General features: G+C 40.9%; 1 protein-coding gene across 5 annotated transcripts in view; it reads left to right on the top strand.

The window, feature by feature from the left end:
* EXD3 (exonuclease 3'-5' domain containing 3) overlaps positions 1 to 18608 on the top strand; it is a 430752-nt gene that overhangs the window by 121870 nt on the left and 290274 nt on the right. For 4 of the 5 annotated variants that reach the window (XM_019540506.1, XM_019540504.1, XM_019540507.1 and 1 more), the window contains exons 4-6: positions 3415 to 3479; positions 7709 to 7879; positions 9007 to 9174. In XM_019540506.1, coding sequence (XP_019396051.1) covers positions 3415 to 3479; positions 7709 to 7879; positions 9007 to 9174 — 404 coding nt within the window. The remainder of the gene's footprint in view (positions 1 to 3414; positions 3480 to 7708; positions 7880 to 9006; positions 9175 to 18608) is intronic. The other variant, XM_019540505.1, reaches the window with a different exon arrangement.

The following is an 18608-nucleotide window of genomic DNA, read 5'->3' as shown; positions in this document are numbered from 1 at the left end:
ATGCCCAGCCAGGCGGGAGGAAGCTTAAGTTGGGTGGTCCTGTCCCAGCATGTGGGGCTCTAGCTTCAGCTTCTGGCTGCCCTTCTACCAATACCTAGTTGGCCGCTCCCATTCTAGAAGCATAGGACTGGAAGAGACGTCCTTGGTCCACAGATCCAGTTCCTGTCTCTAGTCATCTAATCATTTGGATACGTTTCTCAAGCCCTCCCTTAAAATGAATGAGATTTCTTTCCCCCCACTACTGGTGTTGGAATGCTGTAACAAAATATCACTTCCCTGATAGTTAAAAATCTTATTTCCAGCCTAAATTTTATTTTTTCCCTTGTTTTTATCACTTTTCTTTTTCTTAAATAACTCTACTCCCAGGTGTTTTTCTGATCACCACTATATATAAAGAGCATTCATATAATTTCTCAGCCTTTGATTTGCAAGGCTAAAGAAGCCAAGGTCTTTTAATCTCCCCTTGGAAGATAACCCCTCCATTTCCCTGATTATCCTAGTAACTGTTTTCTGCACCTGTCCTAGTCTGAATTCCTTTTCTGGTTAGAATTGCACAGCATATCCCACATAGGATCTTAACAATGGTGTTAATGTTTTCCTATCTTTGCAGTATGTGTTTACCCCATGTATCCTAGGATTGCATTTGTCTTTCTGAAGGCCACATCACATCAGTGGCCCATAGTTGCTCTGTAATCAAGTAATACACCCAGGGCTTTCTCCTCATCAGTCATTTCTAACTGGGATCTCAGTTTATATTGGAAATTGTTTTGTTCCCTCAGTGTGTCCTTTCCTTTCCTTCTCGTGTCCTTGTGACAAGGTATTTAGCAGAACTTGCAGATTCTTTGGAAGCTGACATGGCCACTGCTGCTGTGGTCTCAAGTTTGCAACCGCTAGGCTGTCAATCGTGAGCCTTAGCACGTGTGCCACCCCAGCCCCCTCCCACAATGTGTGATGTTATAGTTCTGCTGGCATCGTACTTCTATTGCTCTGCTCCTCACAGCCATCCAGTTCTTCCTGTATGATATCCCGAGTCCTCCTCGGTATCAACACTGCCTCCCAGCTTTAAGTCATAAATACACTTATGCAGCCTCCTTTTTTTTTTCTTTTTTTCCCCACTCTCTGCATGTTGATTTCATGCTGCTGCTTCACTGTGCAGCAGAAGGGGTGGGGTAGCAGGATGGGCAAGCAACAGCAAAAATGATTTGGCTGTCTGGAACTGTGGCTCAGTGGAGGCCCTTGAAAGCCAGGAGGTGTAACTGCAGGGGACGTTATGTTTGGATTCTGCGGTCTGCTGGATGGAGCAAATCTGAAGTGTTACCTCTACAATGTGACACTTGCTGTTATCTCATCTACAGTCCTTTCATTTTCTTTTTGAAGTTGGTGTGCACCTGAGATTGCATCATATCATTTACCCTGTATCTGGGGAGATGAGTAGATAGTCTAAAAAAGAGGTGGTGTCATGCAGAGGCTGGTGTAATGTAGAGACACAGTTTTCATGTCACAGTTCCACCTATGTATTGAAACACTAGTGAGGTTTTCTGTCAATTGTAGGAAGATTTAGGTAGGAAAAAAATCACCAAATAAATAATTTGTTTTGATAATGGGGATGTGGAATACTTTTGTCAAGTTTAACAGTTGGCTTTATGCAAACTGAACTGCTAGTTTCCTAACTGTTTGCTTTTTCTATATCATCCCAAATTGATCAATATATTCATGGTAGTTCTGATTTGCAATGAATTGTTAAATGCTCTGGGCTAAGTTCTGCCCTTTCATATGTGTGCACAACCCTGGAAGTCATTGAGGGGGTGGGGAGAAGTATGTTTATTTGCACACTAAATTTGGCTATCTGTTGTTATTTCTTGAGAAATATAATTTTATTCTGGTTGAGGTTTTTTTTTTCTTAATTGTTTTTAAAGATGGAGCTAGGGAGTGCTTCCAGCTTTCCAAAAGACCTAGAGATGATCTAACATATTACATAACCAGCTGTAAATGTGCCTGCTTCAGGCTGTTTGTGTTATCTTAGAAGGAACTCCACACTGGGAATACTAGTAGAGGTGAAACAGTGCTGTTGGTTCTACGTGCAGTATATTGGCTACTTACAGTATTTTATAAATATCATATTTTACTATATAGCCAGATTGAGGCAAAGCCTCTAGCTCAAATTACTATCCTGTGGTTGAAATTGTATGCTAAGATAGTCTCCCTTCATCTTGAGTTCAGTTATCCAAGATTTATAGCATCCCAAGGGTGATTCAATTGAAGGCGTCTCTCTTTCAACTTATTTAATTTTTATTCTTCTACATGAAAGGGCACTTAATGTAAAAACAGTGCTGTTTATGAATCCACAATCAAATTATACTTAAGGATAGCTCTGAAACTTTAAATTGAACTAGCTAGGTACAGTACTAGACACTAATAAAAGATTTTCCTTTAGCCTGTGCTAATGAATGCAAAAATTAGTGAGTGCATTCTTGTGAAGCAAGCAGAGATACTGAGAATTTGATTGTTTTTAAATTAAATACACCTAAATGTTGACTATTCAGGAAGTGTTCGCTCCAAGTGGTTTGATAAATAATATGGAAGCGTTTCAAATACTTAAAAACTCTGCATTTATAGCAGTTCTTTTTAATAAAGAAAGCTTGAAATGTGACTGTGATTATTATTAATTTGTTCTGTGATATTCCCATCCTGTTGTTTTGTGTTGCATTTTTGTGTTGCATATTGTCATCTCTTATCCTCTCAGTAAATGGTGCTTTGCCAGAAATATGTAAACGCTGGGCGGGCGGACTCCGCATGAGAACTGTAATAACACAAACCAGTGAAGCTGGAGCACAGTGCCCAGGCAATTATTGCCAGCTGACAGAATCTCTCCTACAGTTAGCAAGCAAATGAAGGGTGGTTTCCAAATGAATTCGTCTACTTGTGTCTCTTGTCTGAATGCTGGGATGATGTCAAAGCCATTTTAGTGAGCTTTTACTGATTGTCCTTTCTAAACCATGCAACCAACTAACACTTTTAAGGGCATTTTGTTGTTTAAAAAAATGGATAGATCAGTCTAGTGCTATTTGCTGCACGACTGTTAACATCGTATAGTTGCAAATATATCCAGACAGCTTTTAAGCATTCAAGTGCAAGGGGGTGGGTGTATTTAGTTAAAGCTATGCATGGGTGATATCTCTTGTTTAGTTAGGGTTCCAGAGTGAGGGATTTTAGCACTTTAATCCTGACTGACAGTTGGAGGGGTTGGTGGTTTCAAACACTGTGGCATGGAGTGGCTGATTCTTCTTCTGCATAACAATGTACCAGTGTGTCTAGGCTGCCTGTACAAAGGCAATAAATCTGTTTTGTTTTGTTTTCCTCCCCCTTCTCTCTCTCTTTCTTTCTCTCCTCCCCCCCTTCTCCCTTTCCCTCCAGGCCAGGACCCACTCCTATTGCTGAAAACCCTTCAGTCTCTCTGGACAAAGAAAGAGATGAAGAAGGTAAGGCTGTATAGTGAACCTTCCCTTCACACTGCAGCTAATAACTGTATGCAGAGCATGTCCAGCCTCAGAGCACTTGGGTCAGACCTGCAATTCTTCATGAATGCTTTCAGTTCCAATACATAGGGGAAGGATCTACACATTTGCAGTTGAAGAGGAAATAAAAGGCAGCCCTTTCCAATGTGCCAGAGTTATGGGAGATGCATAAAAAGGCTGCAGAACACAGGGCCTGAGTTTAAAAAAATTGAAGCTCAGCTGTTCTTCTAAACAATTTTTTGTCCATTAAATATGTAGAATGAGTAAACTGAAGATTTAAGATCCTGTCTCTTCTTTATACTTGACAAAGGAGTGTTGAAATCACCCAAGAAGTTGCCCTTTGCTAAGTGGAATGATACTTAGACCTGCATATTTTATGCCTTTTTGCCCCTTGCCCCCCCCCCTTTTTTGGTAGCTCTTCAGAGCACTTTGGTCTGTGCAGTTATTGATATATTTTTAAATGGCCCTATGATTCTGTGGTTCTATGTATTTATTTTTTACAGGAATGAACTACACATCATGAACATTTCGGAACTTGAAAACAACCCAAAAGCAAGCCATGATTGTTCCCCATGCTTAACTATCCCTGTTACCTAGGCAGGTTGATAGCAGACTTGTTTTTCTGAAAGACTGGGAAACTTGGAGCATACTATAGTCATCCTGATTTACTGACTGCAGTCATGACAGTGCCCAAAGAATTGTAGTGTACGTGCTACATTCTAGCTGTATAAAATCTTCAGTCATCATACATGGCTGGTGTGCTTCAGACTTTCCGCTACTTCTGGCTTGGGGTCCCCAGCCTGAACAATTGAACAACTGGAGAGGCGACATTAAAGAAATACCTTTCTGAGTAGTCAGTTACTGACAGACTAGAGCTCAGCATTTATGAAGCCTCAGGCGATCTATCAAATTGTGCTAGAGCAAGAGGAAAACATTAATTGTTAGGTTTTGAGGACAGCTTATTCCACCAAAACAATAGGGGAAAATAATCATCCAGATGTATGTGCTGTGTAAATTGGAATTAGGGTGGGTTGTAAACCAAAATGTTATGAAGAAAACCCCAAAGCCTCCCATCAGAGTGTCTTAGGCAGACTACACCACAGGATTTTTTTTTTTTGTGGAAAAGGAAGAAACTTAAGGATCTCCATGACTCAGCCAGGTTCCTGCATATCTGTCATTGCATCACCCCAGCAATGTCTGTGAATTCAGATGGCTTGTTATGAACCCATCCTGATTAAAGGGTAAAAGACCCCTTACAACGATAAATGGTCATTGTGCACAGTATATTGATTTGCATTGCTGCAGGCAAGCCTAGCCTCATAGACCCCCACCACTCACTGCTCTTCTGCATATATTTCTGTACGCATGCAAGGGAACTGCTTCTCTGTGAGACTGGAAGATCAGCCCTTGAACCAGTGGGAAAATCATTAGCATATATGAGGAGGGCACTTTCAGAGGCAGGGAAGCAGGGCACTGACAGCTGATTATGAGACTCTGACATGGGGAAAGTAAACTTGATGTCCTCATTGATGTATGATACACACTTCCCTTTTGCAGTTGTTAGTGTGTTGTTGACATGCAGTTGGAATAATCCATCTTTTGGAGACATTTCCTGCCTCCAGATGTGTAGTATGCTCCCCTTTCCATGTGAAGGTAAAATTAAATAGAAAAAGACCCTATTTGAGGGCAAAAGAAGCCATACATTTGTAACTCATCTCCCCATCTGGTTAGACCATATTCCAAGCTGAAAGAACATGAGGCAGTATCACTGTTTCAGATATAGTGATTTGACACAAAGTGACCCTTATGCTTAGTTTTGAAGTAAATGCACTGATTTCAGTTACTCCTGCAGTAAAATTTAAAATGAAACTAGTTCACCTTCTGTTTAGTATACAGTGGCCTGGGGTAACTTTCCAATGTAATTCCTATTAATGCTAAAGAGCAGTAATTACTTCCGTTTGCCTCCTTTACCTCACTGGCCCATGCACATTGTAGAAGAAGTAGATTTTTATGTTTGCCTGGGACCCCAGTTCAGCAACATAGTTTTAAAAATTGAGGGATTTTATTTGTACGAGTGATATCAGTTTAATTCAGGGCAGTGATCAGCAGCATTCTCTTTTCCCCTCTTTTTTTCTCTTCTACGTGTAATCTGAATATCAGCAAAAACTACCCTAACCATATGATCTGCAAGACTAGAATACTGTCCCAAAGAGGGTGGTCGAAGCTCTGATGCGTGAAACATTGATGCATCAGCAGTAAATATATTCTGGGGAGGAACTTTCTGATCAGCATATGCCATTTATCACAGCCACAGATCACTAGGGACTTTAGACACTTTTCCCACTGCTTAGAAAATCTAAGTGATCCCTAATCAAAATTTGATCTAGATACATTGCCACTGCTGCCCTTGCCACTTTTACAACCGTTCTGAGGTATTTGTGTATGAAAGGGGGCTTGCGCTCTCGCAAGGCTATTGTCTGCTGTAGCCAATACTGCCAAAAGCCCAGATTCTGACTCTGGCTGAAGGAGAAGCAGAGCTTTATGGAGAATGCTCTTGTTCAGACTCAAATGAGCTGAAGTGGGGCTTTGGAAAAAGAAACCGTTTATGCACAGTGCAGCTTAGTTGGCTACTTGTTTTGTTTTCCTTTGGCTGTTGTGTCAGATATTTGTGGTTGAAGAAAAAAGTCTGTTCCACTACAGCCCATCTTCTTCTTCGGTTGGATCTTGCAGCTAGGTTAAAATCCTGTGTTTGACATCATGATCTCTTGCCAAAGGGGAAAGTACTTAGGGAGGGGGGATGGAAACTCCTGTCTAAATGCAAATCTTTGTTAATCAACAGCTTTGTTCATGTTGAAATTGATAATCCAGTAAAAGAGATATTTATTGGTTTGTGCATCAATTTAGATTTATATTTTTGGTGATAAATTTCAAGGGTTTCCCAACACGAAAGGGGAATATGGAGAATTCTGGCTAATGATTAAAAAAAATAAACCCACTGGCAAATTTTCTTTACACGTCCCTTTGTTTTCCATGTCATTCTTCACTCTCTCTTTTGTATTGTTTTCGTTGGAAGCTACAACCGGGACCATCATACAGTAAATTACTAATGCTGGCTGCAAGCAAGAATGAGCATCTCTTTGGATTTGTTTCTTAGCCAGAAAAAGGAGAGAGAGCGAGCAGCTGCTGTTAGTGAATTCTCCTCTTCTGTCTCTGCCCTTCCCTCGTTTTACACCACTACATGTACCATGTGGTGAAGGGTCCTGTGTGTGGGTACTGAAGGATGCCACTTCTTCACCCTGCCAACCCTCTGAGCTCCTTGGAAACTATCTGTAATGTAAACATTATAAAGATATTGCTCGGTACTGCTAATTTATCACTTCTACCAGATGGATAGTAAGTAGCCTATTAACATTCACAAAGTGAGCATTCAATTCCTTCCTCCTTCTAAACAGATCACCCCAGAATTCCTTAGATTTACAGCATGGATTTTTTTCCATGTTCAAAGTTTTTGATGACATGTACATTGTCAACTCTAAAATGGTAATGGGTAGCCGACACCAAATACCTTTCCATTCTTTATAGCTTTGGAAAAAGGGAAATTTGTTTTACAAAAAGGCAGCCTGAGGTTTCTTGGAATCTGATATTACGTGTTTTATTCCTTTATTTGAAATCCTTAGGAGTTCAGTGTCCTCACATTATCTAGGGTAGTGTAGAGTATGGCATATTTGTGGTTGATTTGGTTAGGAGACAAATCTGGAAAGTTGTGGTGCGGGAATAAGCAGCTGAGCATCATCCATGTCCTTAAGTGCAGGTATGTTGGAAAAGCAGGTATCAGAGCTCATAAATCTTCCTGTCTTCACCATCTCCACTTCTGTGATTAAATACACACACACACATACACACACTTTTTTTATATATATCCTAAGTCTCTTTGTCTCTTGCAGAACAACAATTCTGTCTTTATGGGATAATTAGTGTGGACAATTGCTGTTTTTCCCATTGGGTTTGAGGTGCAGTGGGCCATGAAGGAATCTGTAATGACATGAAAAGTCACTGAAGGTGCCGATGGTGGTTGAATAGCGACAGTTACCTCTCTGAATAGATTAAATAATAAAAAAATCTTTGTGTTCAGCTGGGAGAAGGGAGGATTCACTAATCTTTTTGTACATGACAATGTGTTTTTTGTGTCTCAGCAGCTCAAGGAAGAAACCAGGCGGGGCTTTGCAGGTCTGGAAGACCCATTGGCAGGGCTCTTGGACATGCTGGAGAGCAGCAGTGATTGGAAGGGGAAAGGGCACTCCCTTGGGTATTACATCACCAATGAGTTGCAGCTTTGGATAAAGGAGCATCCCGCTGTTCAGCAGGTTAGAGAGAGAAAGTGACTGAGCCTGGAGAAAAGAGAGATGGATTGATGTAGTGTTTAATGTCCCTGAACTGCCCCCTTTTCATTTTATTCCTGTTCCTTTCCCCTAGTGCTGCCTATAATCACAATGTGACCTGCTGTTGGGATTCATACTGAGGCACTCAGCTCCAGTGATGCCATCCTGAAAGTGAAATGTTGCCAAGAGCAGTGGTGCTAAAATACCTTCCTATGTCTTTCTCTCTAAGCCAAGATTTCCATCTCCTCAGCTGAAGCTGCTTTGATGGAACATGGCTCATTCAACCTTTCCCTTGGCTGAAAGCCTTTCTGCTGGAACTAATGTTTCAGCTGACAACAGGAACCCAATCACAGTAGTTTATGCTATGCACATGAACTATTCCAGTTTGCAAATAGAAGACAGTTGCTATAAAACTATTTAGTTTGCCAGATGGGTGGGTGCTTCTGTCATCCAGAATGTACAGACCGGTAATGATATGGTTCTGAATTTCAAATGATAAGCTTGAAGTTATGGGGTCCTCAGATCGAGTGCTGTTCCATTCTCCATGTCCACTTTTCTTCTGACGTTCTGAGGTTTTCCCAAGGAATGTTATTTGTTACCTCTGAGGTTTTGGCTTCTTTTATCTTTGTGTCTGCATTTGGGAGTTCTGCTGTCTTTTTCAGAGCCATGAAGATCTATTTTACTGCCTCTGCAGTTTGTTGTAGGAGAATTAATGCAGGACAGGAATTGTCCAAATTATTGTGTCACTGGATTCTGGCATTAGCCTTTTGCTCCAATACCACTCCATGTTTCTAGAATTTTCTGCTAGGAATTGGAGGTGTCAGTGTTGCAAATTTAAACGAGAGGGGATATTTCCCCATGCTTATATTTTGATTTTTGCTCAGGCCCATTTGGCTCACCAAGGGCTACTTCAGAGACAATTTGATAGTTTTAAATTTGGTTGCTGTGAAGTAATGTATGTGTTATAGGGCACGCTGTCTCAATTTCTGTGGGAACTCCATGGGAACATTGGAGAACCAAGGAATTAGCTTGTTTGCTGTTTTAAAAAATTACATTTTGGACTGCCATTGAATAGTTGCTGTCTTTACTAAACCTGTGCTTGACTATTTTAGATTGGCTTGAAGTTGAAGAAGCTCCAGGCCCGAGTGTTCAGAATACTAGTCCAGTGCCAGCCTAATCTCATTGATCCACTTATCAACATTTATCAGCTCCTTACAGCTGACCGGAGCTATCTGCTTGGACACGTCAGTCATCTTTACTACAATGGCAAGTACAAAGAGGTGGGTCCTGTCTTTTTGGCTTGATTTACACATCCGCAGCCCTAATTTTGCATATATCTCTGGACCAGCTTGTTCTGTTTCAGTTTACAGTTCTGCCACTTGGAGTGGTGTAACTGAACATGACCTAGTGCTTGGGTAGGTTTGGACTTGGTTTTCAATGGGAATATGCCATAATTTACATTTTCAAATGAAAATAAGGCAAGACTTTTGTTTTTCCTTAAAGGGAGACGCTTCATTTTAAAGCAGCCTATCTTCATAAAACTAAGAATTAAAAATATATGTCCCATTTGGTGTTACAACAACTCTTGACCTCACAAAAGTCAGAGCTCCAGCATCATAGATTTCATAGATTTCATAGACATTAGGGCTGGAAGGGACCTCGGGAGATCATCGAGTCCAGCCCCCTGCCCAAAGGGCAGGAAGTCAGCTGGGGTCATAGGATCCCAGCAAGATAAGCTTCCAATTTACTCTTGAAGGTGTTCAATGTAGGTGCTTGAACCACCTCCGCTGGCAGACTGTTCCAGACCTTGGGGGCTCGGACAGTAAAGAAATTCTTCCTTATGTCCAGCCTGAAACGGTCTTGCAGGGGTTTGTGACCATTCGACCTCGTCATCCCTTGGGGCGCTCTGGTGAACAGATGTTCCCCCAGATCCTGATGGTCACCCCTGATAAACTTATAGGTGGCCATCAGATCACCCCTGAGCCTGCACTTTTCCAGGCTAAAGAGTCCCATGGCTCTCAGCCTGTCATCGTAAGATCTGTTTTCCTGACCTCTGATCATGCGCGTGGCTCTCCTCTGGACTCTCTCAAGCTTCTCCACATCCTTTTTGAATTGTGGAGCCCAAAACTGGACGCAGTACTCCAGCTGCGGCCTCACCAAGGCCGAGTACAAGGGGAGAACGACGTCCCGGGATTTGCTCGAGAAGCATCTATGGATGCAAGCCAGCGTTTTGGTCGCTTTACTAACCACAGTGAATGACCTCTCAGCAACACATCCGGGACATTTTGCACTTGATTATAAGCTATACATTGCTTATAATAGGTCAAACAAGTAAGATATCGGCGATGTATTGGGGATTGTCTTGCTGTTTGTTAGAATTTGGAGCCCATGGTGTTGGAAAATAAGGGGGGGGGGCCTGGAAAGCTCCACACGTTTCTGGAGCTGTTTTTCTCCTGTTTTTTCCCTGCCCTCTACACTCATCTAATAGGGAAAAGTGGGATCTAAGAAGAATTGGATAAGACCTTTTTTTGTCTTTCCCAGTACTATTTATGGCATCTCAGAGAAATTTGATTTCTTATACCCATATTTTAATCCTGGTTATACTATACCAAAGAATGATTTGGAGGTCTTGCCTTATGCCCTCCAAGATGGACTGAAGTAATGGCATGTGACAGGAAATCCTTTATTGCCATTTGGGCTAAACCTTCCCTACGGGCACTTCAAATAAAAATAACAGTGAAATAGGACCTGGAATTAGGAGTGTGGGGCATCTGGCACAAGCCCTAGTATGTCTGTATCTTGGGGGTTCTTCTAGTTTGCAGATAGGACAGTAATGAAGATCCAGGTGTGGGCTTCTTGGCTTCCTTTTGTCAGACCTTGAGTCTTCTGAAGGTTGAAATTCTTGTAATTTGATCTCATTCTGTCCTTTTGCTGTCTCCTTTGTTTAAGCCCCAGGGGTTAGTATTAGAATGGCACGCAAGCATTTCATCTTTTACCTTAGTGTAACATATTCTTCATAGTCCTGTGTACATATTTAATTTTCCCATGCACAGATTTTTTACAGCTCTGCAACCTTGTCTTATGTGTTCAGGTCCTCTCACAAGTCTCTCAGTGTTTCTGCAGACTACGAGGTCCCTGAGGACTGGTGTGGTTGCTATTTACTTCTAAAGCAAATCTAGCCCTTCCCATGTCTTTCAGTATTAAAGCTACTCAAAAGGTTGAAAAAGTTTGTTAATCAGAATAATAGTCAGATTTATTGCAGAGTGAAACAGCTTCTTGGGATTTATGAGTGTTGGGGCATCACCTCAAGTACTGGCAGATACATCGTGTCTGGAGTGAAAGTGGGGGAGGACAATTAGTAAACGGAAGACAGGTCTTGGAGCATATAAAGATAACCCTATTTTTGCTGGCAGATGTCACAGGTGTGACCAATTCTTACTATTTTTAAGGAGTACTGGCAGGGGTAGATGCATTCTCAGAGGTACCGGTTGGGAAGGAGATGATGAGGTAAGCCTAGTGAACCAGAGGATGTCACTGTTGCACCCAAGACAGTCAGAGCTGCGTTTTTCTGAACGAAATAAGATAACACTTAACAAAAATGCAGAAGCTTTAGCAGCAACTCTTGGAGGCCTTTGGCAAGTCTTTGTGCATCTCTCGGGTCTGTTGTTTGTGGGTGTTTATCCATTCACTGCAGCTGCAGGTGGAGTGCAGGCCTGTGACTCCGGGCAGTACTACGGGTCTGACAAAAAGGAGCTTGGAGCTATGTCTACAAAATGCGGATAGTGTCTAACCAAACGGGACTTAAAATGTCTGTTTATATAGTACTGACGGGTGCCTTTCCCCTTCCTTGTATAGCTGCTGTCTTGAGCCAAGCACAGTTAGAAGGTGAGTTTCATTAGTCATCCTGAACCAGGCATTAAGCCACCCAACTTTACTGTATTTGACTCAATGCCATGTTCAGACTTAGTCTTGGACAAAATGTAGCGCACAACATGTGTTGTGCAGAACTTCAAGCCGCTGATAACATTGTAGGCTTTCATAACCCTTTTTCTTGAACTCTCTCTGTTTCGGTGTTGGTGACTGGCTTTATGAAAACCAAGATGGCCGCTGGTACTTTTTAAACAATGATGGAATTCAGCAGACGAGAGGCTAATATAGTGCGATGCTATTCTGTGAAGAGACTCTGAATAGGCCAGGCTGTGCTTTAGAAGAATGAGGGGTAGGCAGAAGGCAAGCTAGTGTTTCATGGTCATCTTATGTTACACTTCAGCCTTTCAAAGAGTGTCTGGGACTGGTTGAATGAACCTCTCTTGCACTCCAAATGCAGGAATCTAAAGACAAAGGAGACTCTTGTCACTTGCAGGCCCCTTTAGCGAATAAAAGCCATTGTCACATGAACAGGGGCAGTCTGGCAGGCTGTGCATGCTTCAGTGCCCCATGATATCGCTAAGTCTCAGCAGAAATCACATTCAGGGCCCTGTCAGCTTTGATTAGCGGGGTCTCATGACTTAATGTGCTGCGATATTTCATGTCTAAGGGTGGCGGCTGTCTTTCTGTGGGATGAATGCCCTCTATTGTCCACTGAGTTATTTTATTTACATTTTTTAAACAGCTTATAAAGGTAAAAAGATAGCTGCGCTTAAAAAAAAATCAAATTCCTTTGCTTCTGAATCAGTAGTAAGTGCTTCGAGGGTCAGATACAGTGAAACTTGTTTTCTCAATTGGCATCAAAGTTCTGGTCTTGTTTAACAGCTTTATATTAAATTCTGAACAGGTGGCAGTGGAGCTCAGTTTAGGAAGGAAACAATAAATAATCTTTTTAGCCTTTGACAACCAGAAATATTCCTGGTCCTGAGAGAACTCCCACTCAAAGCTCTCTGCATTATATACTTGGGACACGGGGTTTTTTCTTCATCTGTTTGTTTTTTGTACAAAAACATTGGGCTTAAGATTTAACAGGGACAGGGAAATATTTTTTTTAAATCTCATTTTAACAAATACATTCCCCCCTTCTCTGTTCATGTTTTCAAATGTTAACAAAAAAGTCAAGATTTTAATAAGGTATAAATAAAATTTAATAAAATTGCTTGTGTAAATATTTTAGAGTAAACTAGTATTCATTACATTTTAACTAAACAAGATATATTAATCATCACTTAAGCTAACTGTTAACTTTTGAAATTAAGGAGAAAAGGCATTACAACATGCCATTCATTCATTTAAAATACACCTACCTTAAAGTTCCTGGGCAAAAGCTACATTAATGTGGAGCTCAGACTCGGAGTACATATCAGTAATACAGTGTAAATATCTTACTGAAATGGTTTATTTATTTTTAAAAAGAGAGCTAGAGAGTGAAGGAGAAAGCAAATATGATAAACCCAGGAAAACAAGAGTCAGTCTTAAAGGAAATCCAGAACATACGAAGATTCAGAAATGCATAGTGTCATCTCTGAAAAACTTTAACTCTGCTTTGTTGTGATGCTTTGCAATAACTATATGAATATATACTAAGTTTTACTGATTTTTTTTTAAAAATGTACATAAGCGATAGTGCCACTAAAGGACAGAGTTAAGGTTGTTTGTGTTCCTTAATGGAATTACAGACAACAATATGGTCAGGTTTATTTTAAGTCAAGCCTTAACTCTGAATTTCCTGGATTGTTTGGGAGACCCTTAGAATATCCCTATAGTAGTTTTTTTTTTTTTTACCATTAATTACTAATACGTCAATCAACTTTCACTATACTGTAATTGTTTTTTCCTTATTTATTGAAAATATTGCGTATTTGATAAGAAAGTAAAAGATACTGGGTAATATTTCTTATCATTTAATCATAGTAACATCGACTTTAAATCTCTCTCTTTAATTTTCTCTTCTAGGGACAGTGTCATTTCTCTTGCACTGTGTCCTGGTCATTTTGAGTCACCAGAGCAGCACAAGACAGCCAGAGTTTTAGCTCCAGTTTTCGTTTCCCACCTGACACCACATTCCCACATACATGCACATATACACATACATCCACAGCCAACCTAATTTCCCTCTCTTTCCCGGTTTTCATACATCTCTGATATGCACACATCAAATTTCCCTCTCCTTCCAGCATCTTCTGTTTTCCCCTACTAGACCAGTTTTTGCTCTCCTTTCCACATATCATATTACCTTGAGCACACACTTAAACATACACGTGTGCTGTGTTCCTTCAGAGAACATCTAGTGCAACACCTCACATTTTTTTTGGTGGTGGGGAGATGCAAGGGGTGGGGGTGAGGATTACTTTGGATTATTAGTTAAACTGTTGCTGTGATATATATGGAAGTTTTCAAATTAATAAAATTAATATACCACATCTCCTTTAAGGGGGAGAAAAAGGAATAATTTTCTCAAGATGTTCCTCCCTGTCCCTACCACCTGCCAGTCTTTCTATGTTTATGAAGAGTAGATAAATGCAAATGGCAGCCCTCTTTCTAAGGTCAGTCTGTCTACTCAGTTTTATTGAAAACCACAGAAGATGGTGGCTATTTTAAGAAAGGTACCTTAACTGAGAATAGGCTTTGGCCTCAACCTATTTGAAAACATTAGGAGATGACAGCAAAGCCAATGTTAGACTTACTTGTAGGGCCCCAAGCAGAATCTGAGCCTCCCTCAACCCAGCTAGGCATTTGTGGCTCGCACTAAATAGGACTTATGAAGCTCTCTATTGGTTTGAGGTCCCTAGGCAGCTGTTTTCAATGAATGGGTGTAAAACATTTGTTTTCTAGCTACACCTGAAAGAAGGATTTTCATTTATGTAAAATTATAGGCAAAGTTGACCATCATCCCAAACAGTCTTCTTCAGAAGGATCCTGTCAGCAAGATTTCAGTGAGTTAAAACCATATGGGATGTTTGAAGAACGTGCTTTGTTCCATTATTGGTAATTGTCAGCAAGGAAAAGTCTGATACTGGGTGCTAAATGTTTCAAATAATGTAGTTTAAATGCATTTAAACTGGTAAATGCATTGGTAGATTTATTTGTAAATGCTTAGAAAATCCATTCTGTTCTAAAAGTTAAATGCTATAACTGGGGAGCATATGTTCCTTTTCAGATATAACATGAGGTTTAGTCCCTGTTTGAGTTGCAAAATTCAGTGCATTTTTAACTGTACAGTTATAGTTTGAGGTTTCCATAATGTTATTCCTCCTCTTTTCTTCAGTTAGGTTCATTGCTTCCAGTCTTGGGATAGTTACATGGTACTTTGTTCATTTCTAAATTAACTTTCATTTATTCTTTCTACTGGCCTCATGGCATCCTTGTATGTGCGTGGACATTCTCTCTCTCTCTCTTTCTTTCCCTATTCCTCCCCCCATCCGCCGCCCAAATCTTTGCTTTTCAATTTCACATCAATTTTGATAGGACTTTACAAAAAAGAACAATTTCCAGCCTAAACAGGCAACTTCTAGGTTGGATGGTGTGTCATTTATTAGCAACTGTAAAGGGGATGACTTGTACAAGAGTCTTATCTAAATGGATGTGTATGTTGGCACTGGAAATTCTGTATGCCTCAAAGAGAAGAGAACTGTAGAAGACCATGGTCACCAATGTCCTGTTTAGATACGGCACTTGAGAGAGAGAGAGAGAGGGAGAGAGAGAAAAGGGATGTGTTTTGTGCTAGAATCCGGATCAGAACTGAGGATCTCTGTTTCACTTTTCAGACTACCAGAACAATTTTTGTACATGGTCCTTGAGCCACAAAAATTTGCTTCTGGGGTTTTGTGGTCCGTGAGTGGGATGCTCAAAAACACCTCGTTTATTTAAGGACAAGACCCATTGCAAGTTGGTAGGATTTATGCTCCAATTCACATAAGCACTTTTAAAAATCCCACAGTGGGATGATACCATCTCTTTTGAAACCACCTAATATGGGAAACCTCATTTTCTGCTGTTTCCCAAACTTCAGTAGTCTTTACTTTCTAAACACAGCTGTGTGTATTGTGCACTTAAAAACAATTCTGAATGGAAGGTGCTGCTTTGCGCAATGCATTGTGTGGTACAGGCTCTGATGGGTGCTGTTAGTGATTACTACAAACAAAGCAAAGATCTCGTGATTAGAACCAGATCAGCCCCTTCAGATTTGTGTTTCTATCCAATGTAATTTCACTTACCTTGATTTCAATCAGTTTCTCATAAATATACTGCGTGCTCTGAGGTCCATGCAAGAGGTGTATGCCGAAGCTGTGCTCCCGGTCTTGTCTGCATAAAGGGATTTGAGGAATTCTTCCACTATTGACTTAGTTCTGGAAAGGCTGCCATAGACCAGACAGAGTTGCATTTAATCCCTTGTGGTCCAAGTTTATGCAGAGCATAGTGACATAGTGGTCTAAATTTGTAGACTACGTTTTTTTCTTCCACCATCAGTAGGAGCAGTGGAGCTGTAATCGTGTTACTGCAACAGTGGGAAAATTGCCTAAGGTTCGCAGTGCGCATGCAGGTAGGAAATCTTGTGTGGTTTCCCACATTGCGTGCCAAATTTGGTGAATGCCTGATAAATTTTTGCGTGTAGGTTTTGCATGTAGAGGTATTCAAAACAGATAGTTAAAGAGCAGTTGCTGGGGCAGGGTGTTAAAAGCTTCTCCAAGGAGTCTCAGCTTTGCTATCTTGCCATTCCCATGATTTCTGATTATCATTGGTATTCCTTGTTCAGCAGATGGCCCCATCACATGCAGCTTGTTCAGAGTGCTACAGCATTTCAGCTTGCAGGTTGGTTAGCCAACACTCTTCACATGTGTTTTCTATCTAATTCAAGGTGGCAGTACCAGAACTTAAACTTTCAGACATGGCTGGACCTGGCTGTGATATTTCCCATTCCCTGAGCCACATCCTGCAATGCAGAAAGACATCTAGGTTTTAGGGATGATGCTTTAGATAAACAATCATCTGTTCTGTTGCTGTGATGGGCATTTCGGTGTGAGATTCTGTTAGTCAAACTCCTATAAAGGATATCTCTGCCCAGTGCAAATAGTGCAGTTCACAAACCATTTTTCATTCTGATAACTATTTGTGCAAGGCTATTGAGGACAATGAAAAGCCTTGCTGTTTTCACAAGCACTTTGGATGATACCACAGATCATCTCCTTTTCCTCCTCTGTTAGCCTTTTTTCCATATTGGGTACCATTTGTCAGAACACAGCCCACATCACGTACCTGCCTTTCCATGAGCCTGGGAAGTAAAAGGGAGGAGGGCACAAACCTTTCCCATGCTTCTATTTTGATCAGCTTTGGAAGTGAACAGGGGGGAACAGGATTAATGTAGGTCATGTTTGTGTATGTTATTTCTTTGCTGTTATTTTTATGCATACTGGGAAAACTCTGTATATGGAATTTATTAATTACAGCAGAAAAAGCAGTTCAGGCTGCTAGTCCAGCTATAGGAAACATTTTTGCATGGGGGTTAGGTTGTTTTGAAGGTGGGGATGGAGGCTCAGTTAATATAATGACTTGTTCACAGTGACCATAAAAGTCATCCAGGATTCCTGGATAATGTGTCTAGCGGAGAAATTTAAAGGCAGTTTTGTGACCTTGCTTATCTGTGGGAGAAATGGTGAAGGCATCTAGGATTTGGGATTTTTATTGCCGTGCTGGCCTTGTTTTAATCTGAGGGCTTTTACTAGTAAATGAAAATGATTACTGGTTTCCAGTTTCTTACTGCTTCCAGGTGAAGCATGCAGAGCTATGTAGTGGGGGAAACACACCCTTATTATTGGTGTTTGTTTCTTAACATTTCAGCTAAAGCATGTTGTCTGCATAGTTAAAGTATTTGTTATCTGACAGCAAAATGGGTCCATGAATGAGGTGTTGCTTTTCTGGAGATCTTATCCTGTATAAACAGACCATTAAAATGGGGTCATTTTACAGAAAACTTGTTTATGGAGTTGAACAATTTAGGCCATGACAATAACAAAATAAATGTAAAAATAACTTTAAAAACAGGACCACAGATACAGCAGCCAAGACATTTTCATCTTTGGTTTAGTTGAGCTTATCTCTCCTTTTATTATTCATATTGTAAACACACTGATATAATCTGAAGTTGTCATTTCTATTCAAAGGCCCAGACTGTATAAATACACCCTGCAGTAGAGCCTTCTGTTTGTTTGTTTCCAACTCTGGTAGTGATAAAACTAAGAAAAATATTTGGGCCCTGATTCATCAAATTGTTTTAAGCATGTGCTTAATTCATACTTATTGGGACATAAGTCCATGCTAAGGGCTTGGCATGGAAGGGAATGGACTTGAACACATGTTTATATGCTGCGCTGAATCAGAATCTTCAAGAGCCCCATATGCTAATAACACAATGACTTTGTGTGTTGGATCACAATTAATGAGCATTTGCCTAATAAAATAGGTATTTATGGTTCTGTGTCGCTGAAATAGGAGGGGAGTAGCCCATAAAGCAGGGGTGGGCAATTATTTGATCCCAAGGGCCTCATGGAGAGTTTTGATGATCTCACAGGCTGGGTCAGCAGCTCCCTTCCCCCTTGTGCTGCAGCAACTCATCAAAATTCCCCATGGGGCCGTGGGCAGGGAGTACATACAACAGAGCTCACATGGGCAGTCCAGTCCATGCTGCCCCCATGGCACTCCTCATGGGGTTGAGTCCCACCTGCCACAAGCAGCCCATGCCACAAGCTGATTGGGTGCTCTTCTGCGCCCCCCTTCCCCCCCCCCCCCA

This window comes from Crocodylus porosus, unplaced genomic scaffold (assembly GCF_001723895.1).
Source record: "Crocodylus porosus isolate Cpor-Errol unplaced genomic scaffold, CroPor_comp1, whole genome shotgun sequence".
NCBI lineage: Eukaryota > Metazoa > Chordata > Crocodylia > Crocodylidae > Crocodylus > Crocodylus porosus.
This window is presented reverse-complemented; position numbering and strand designations above follow the sequence as displayed.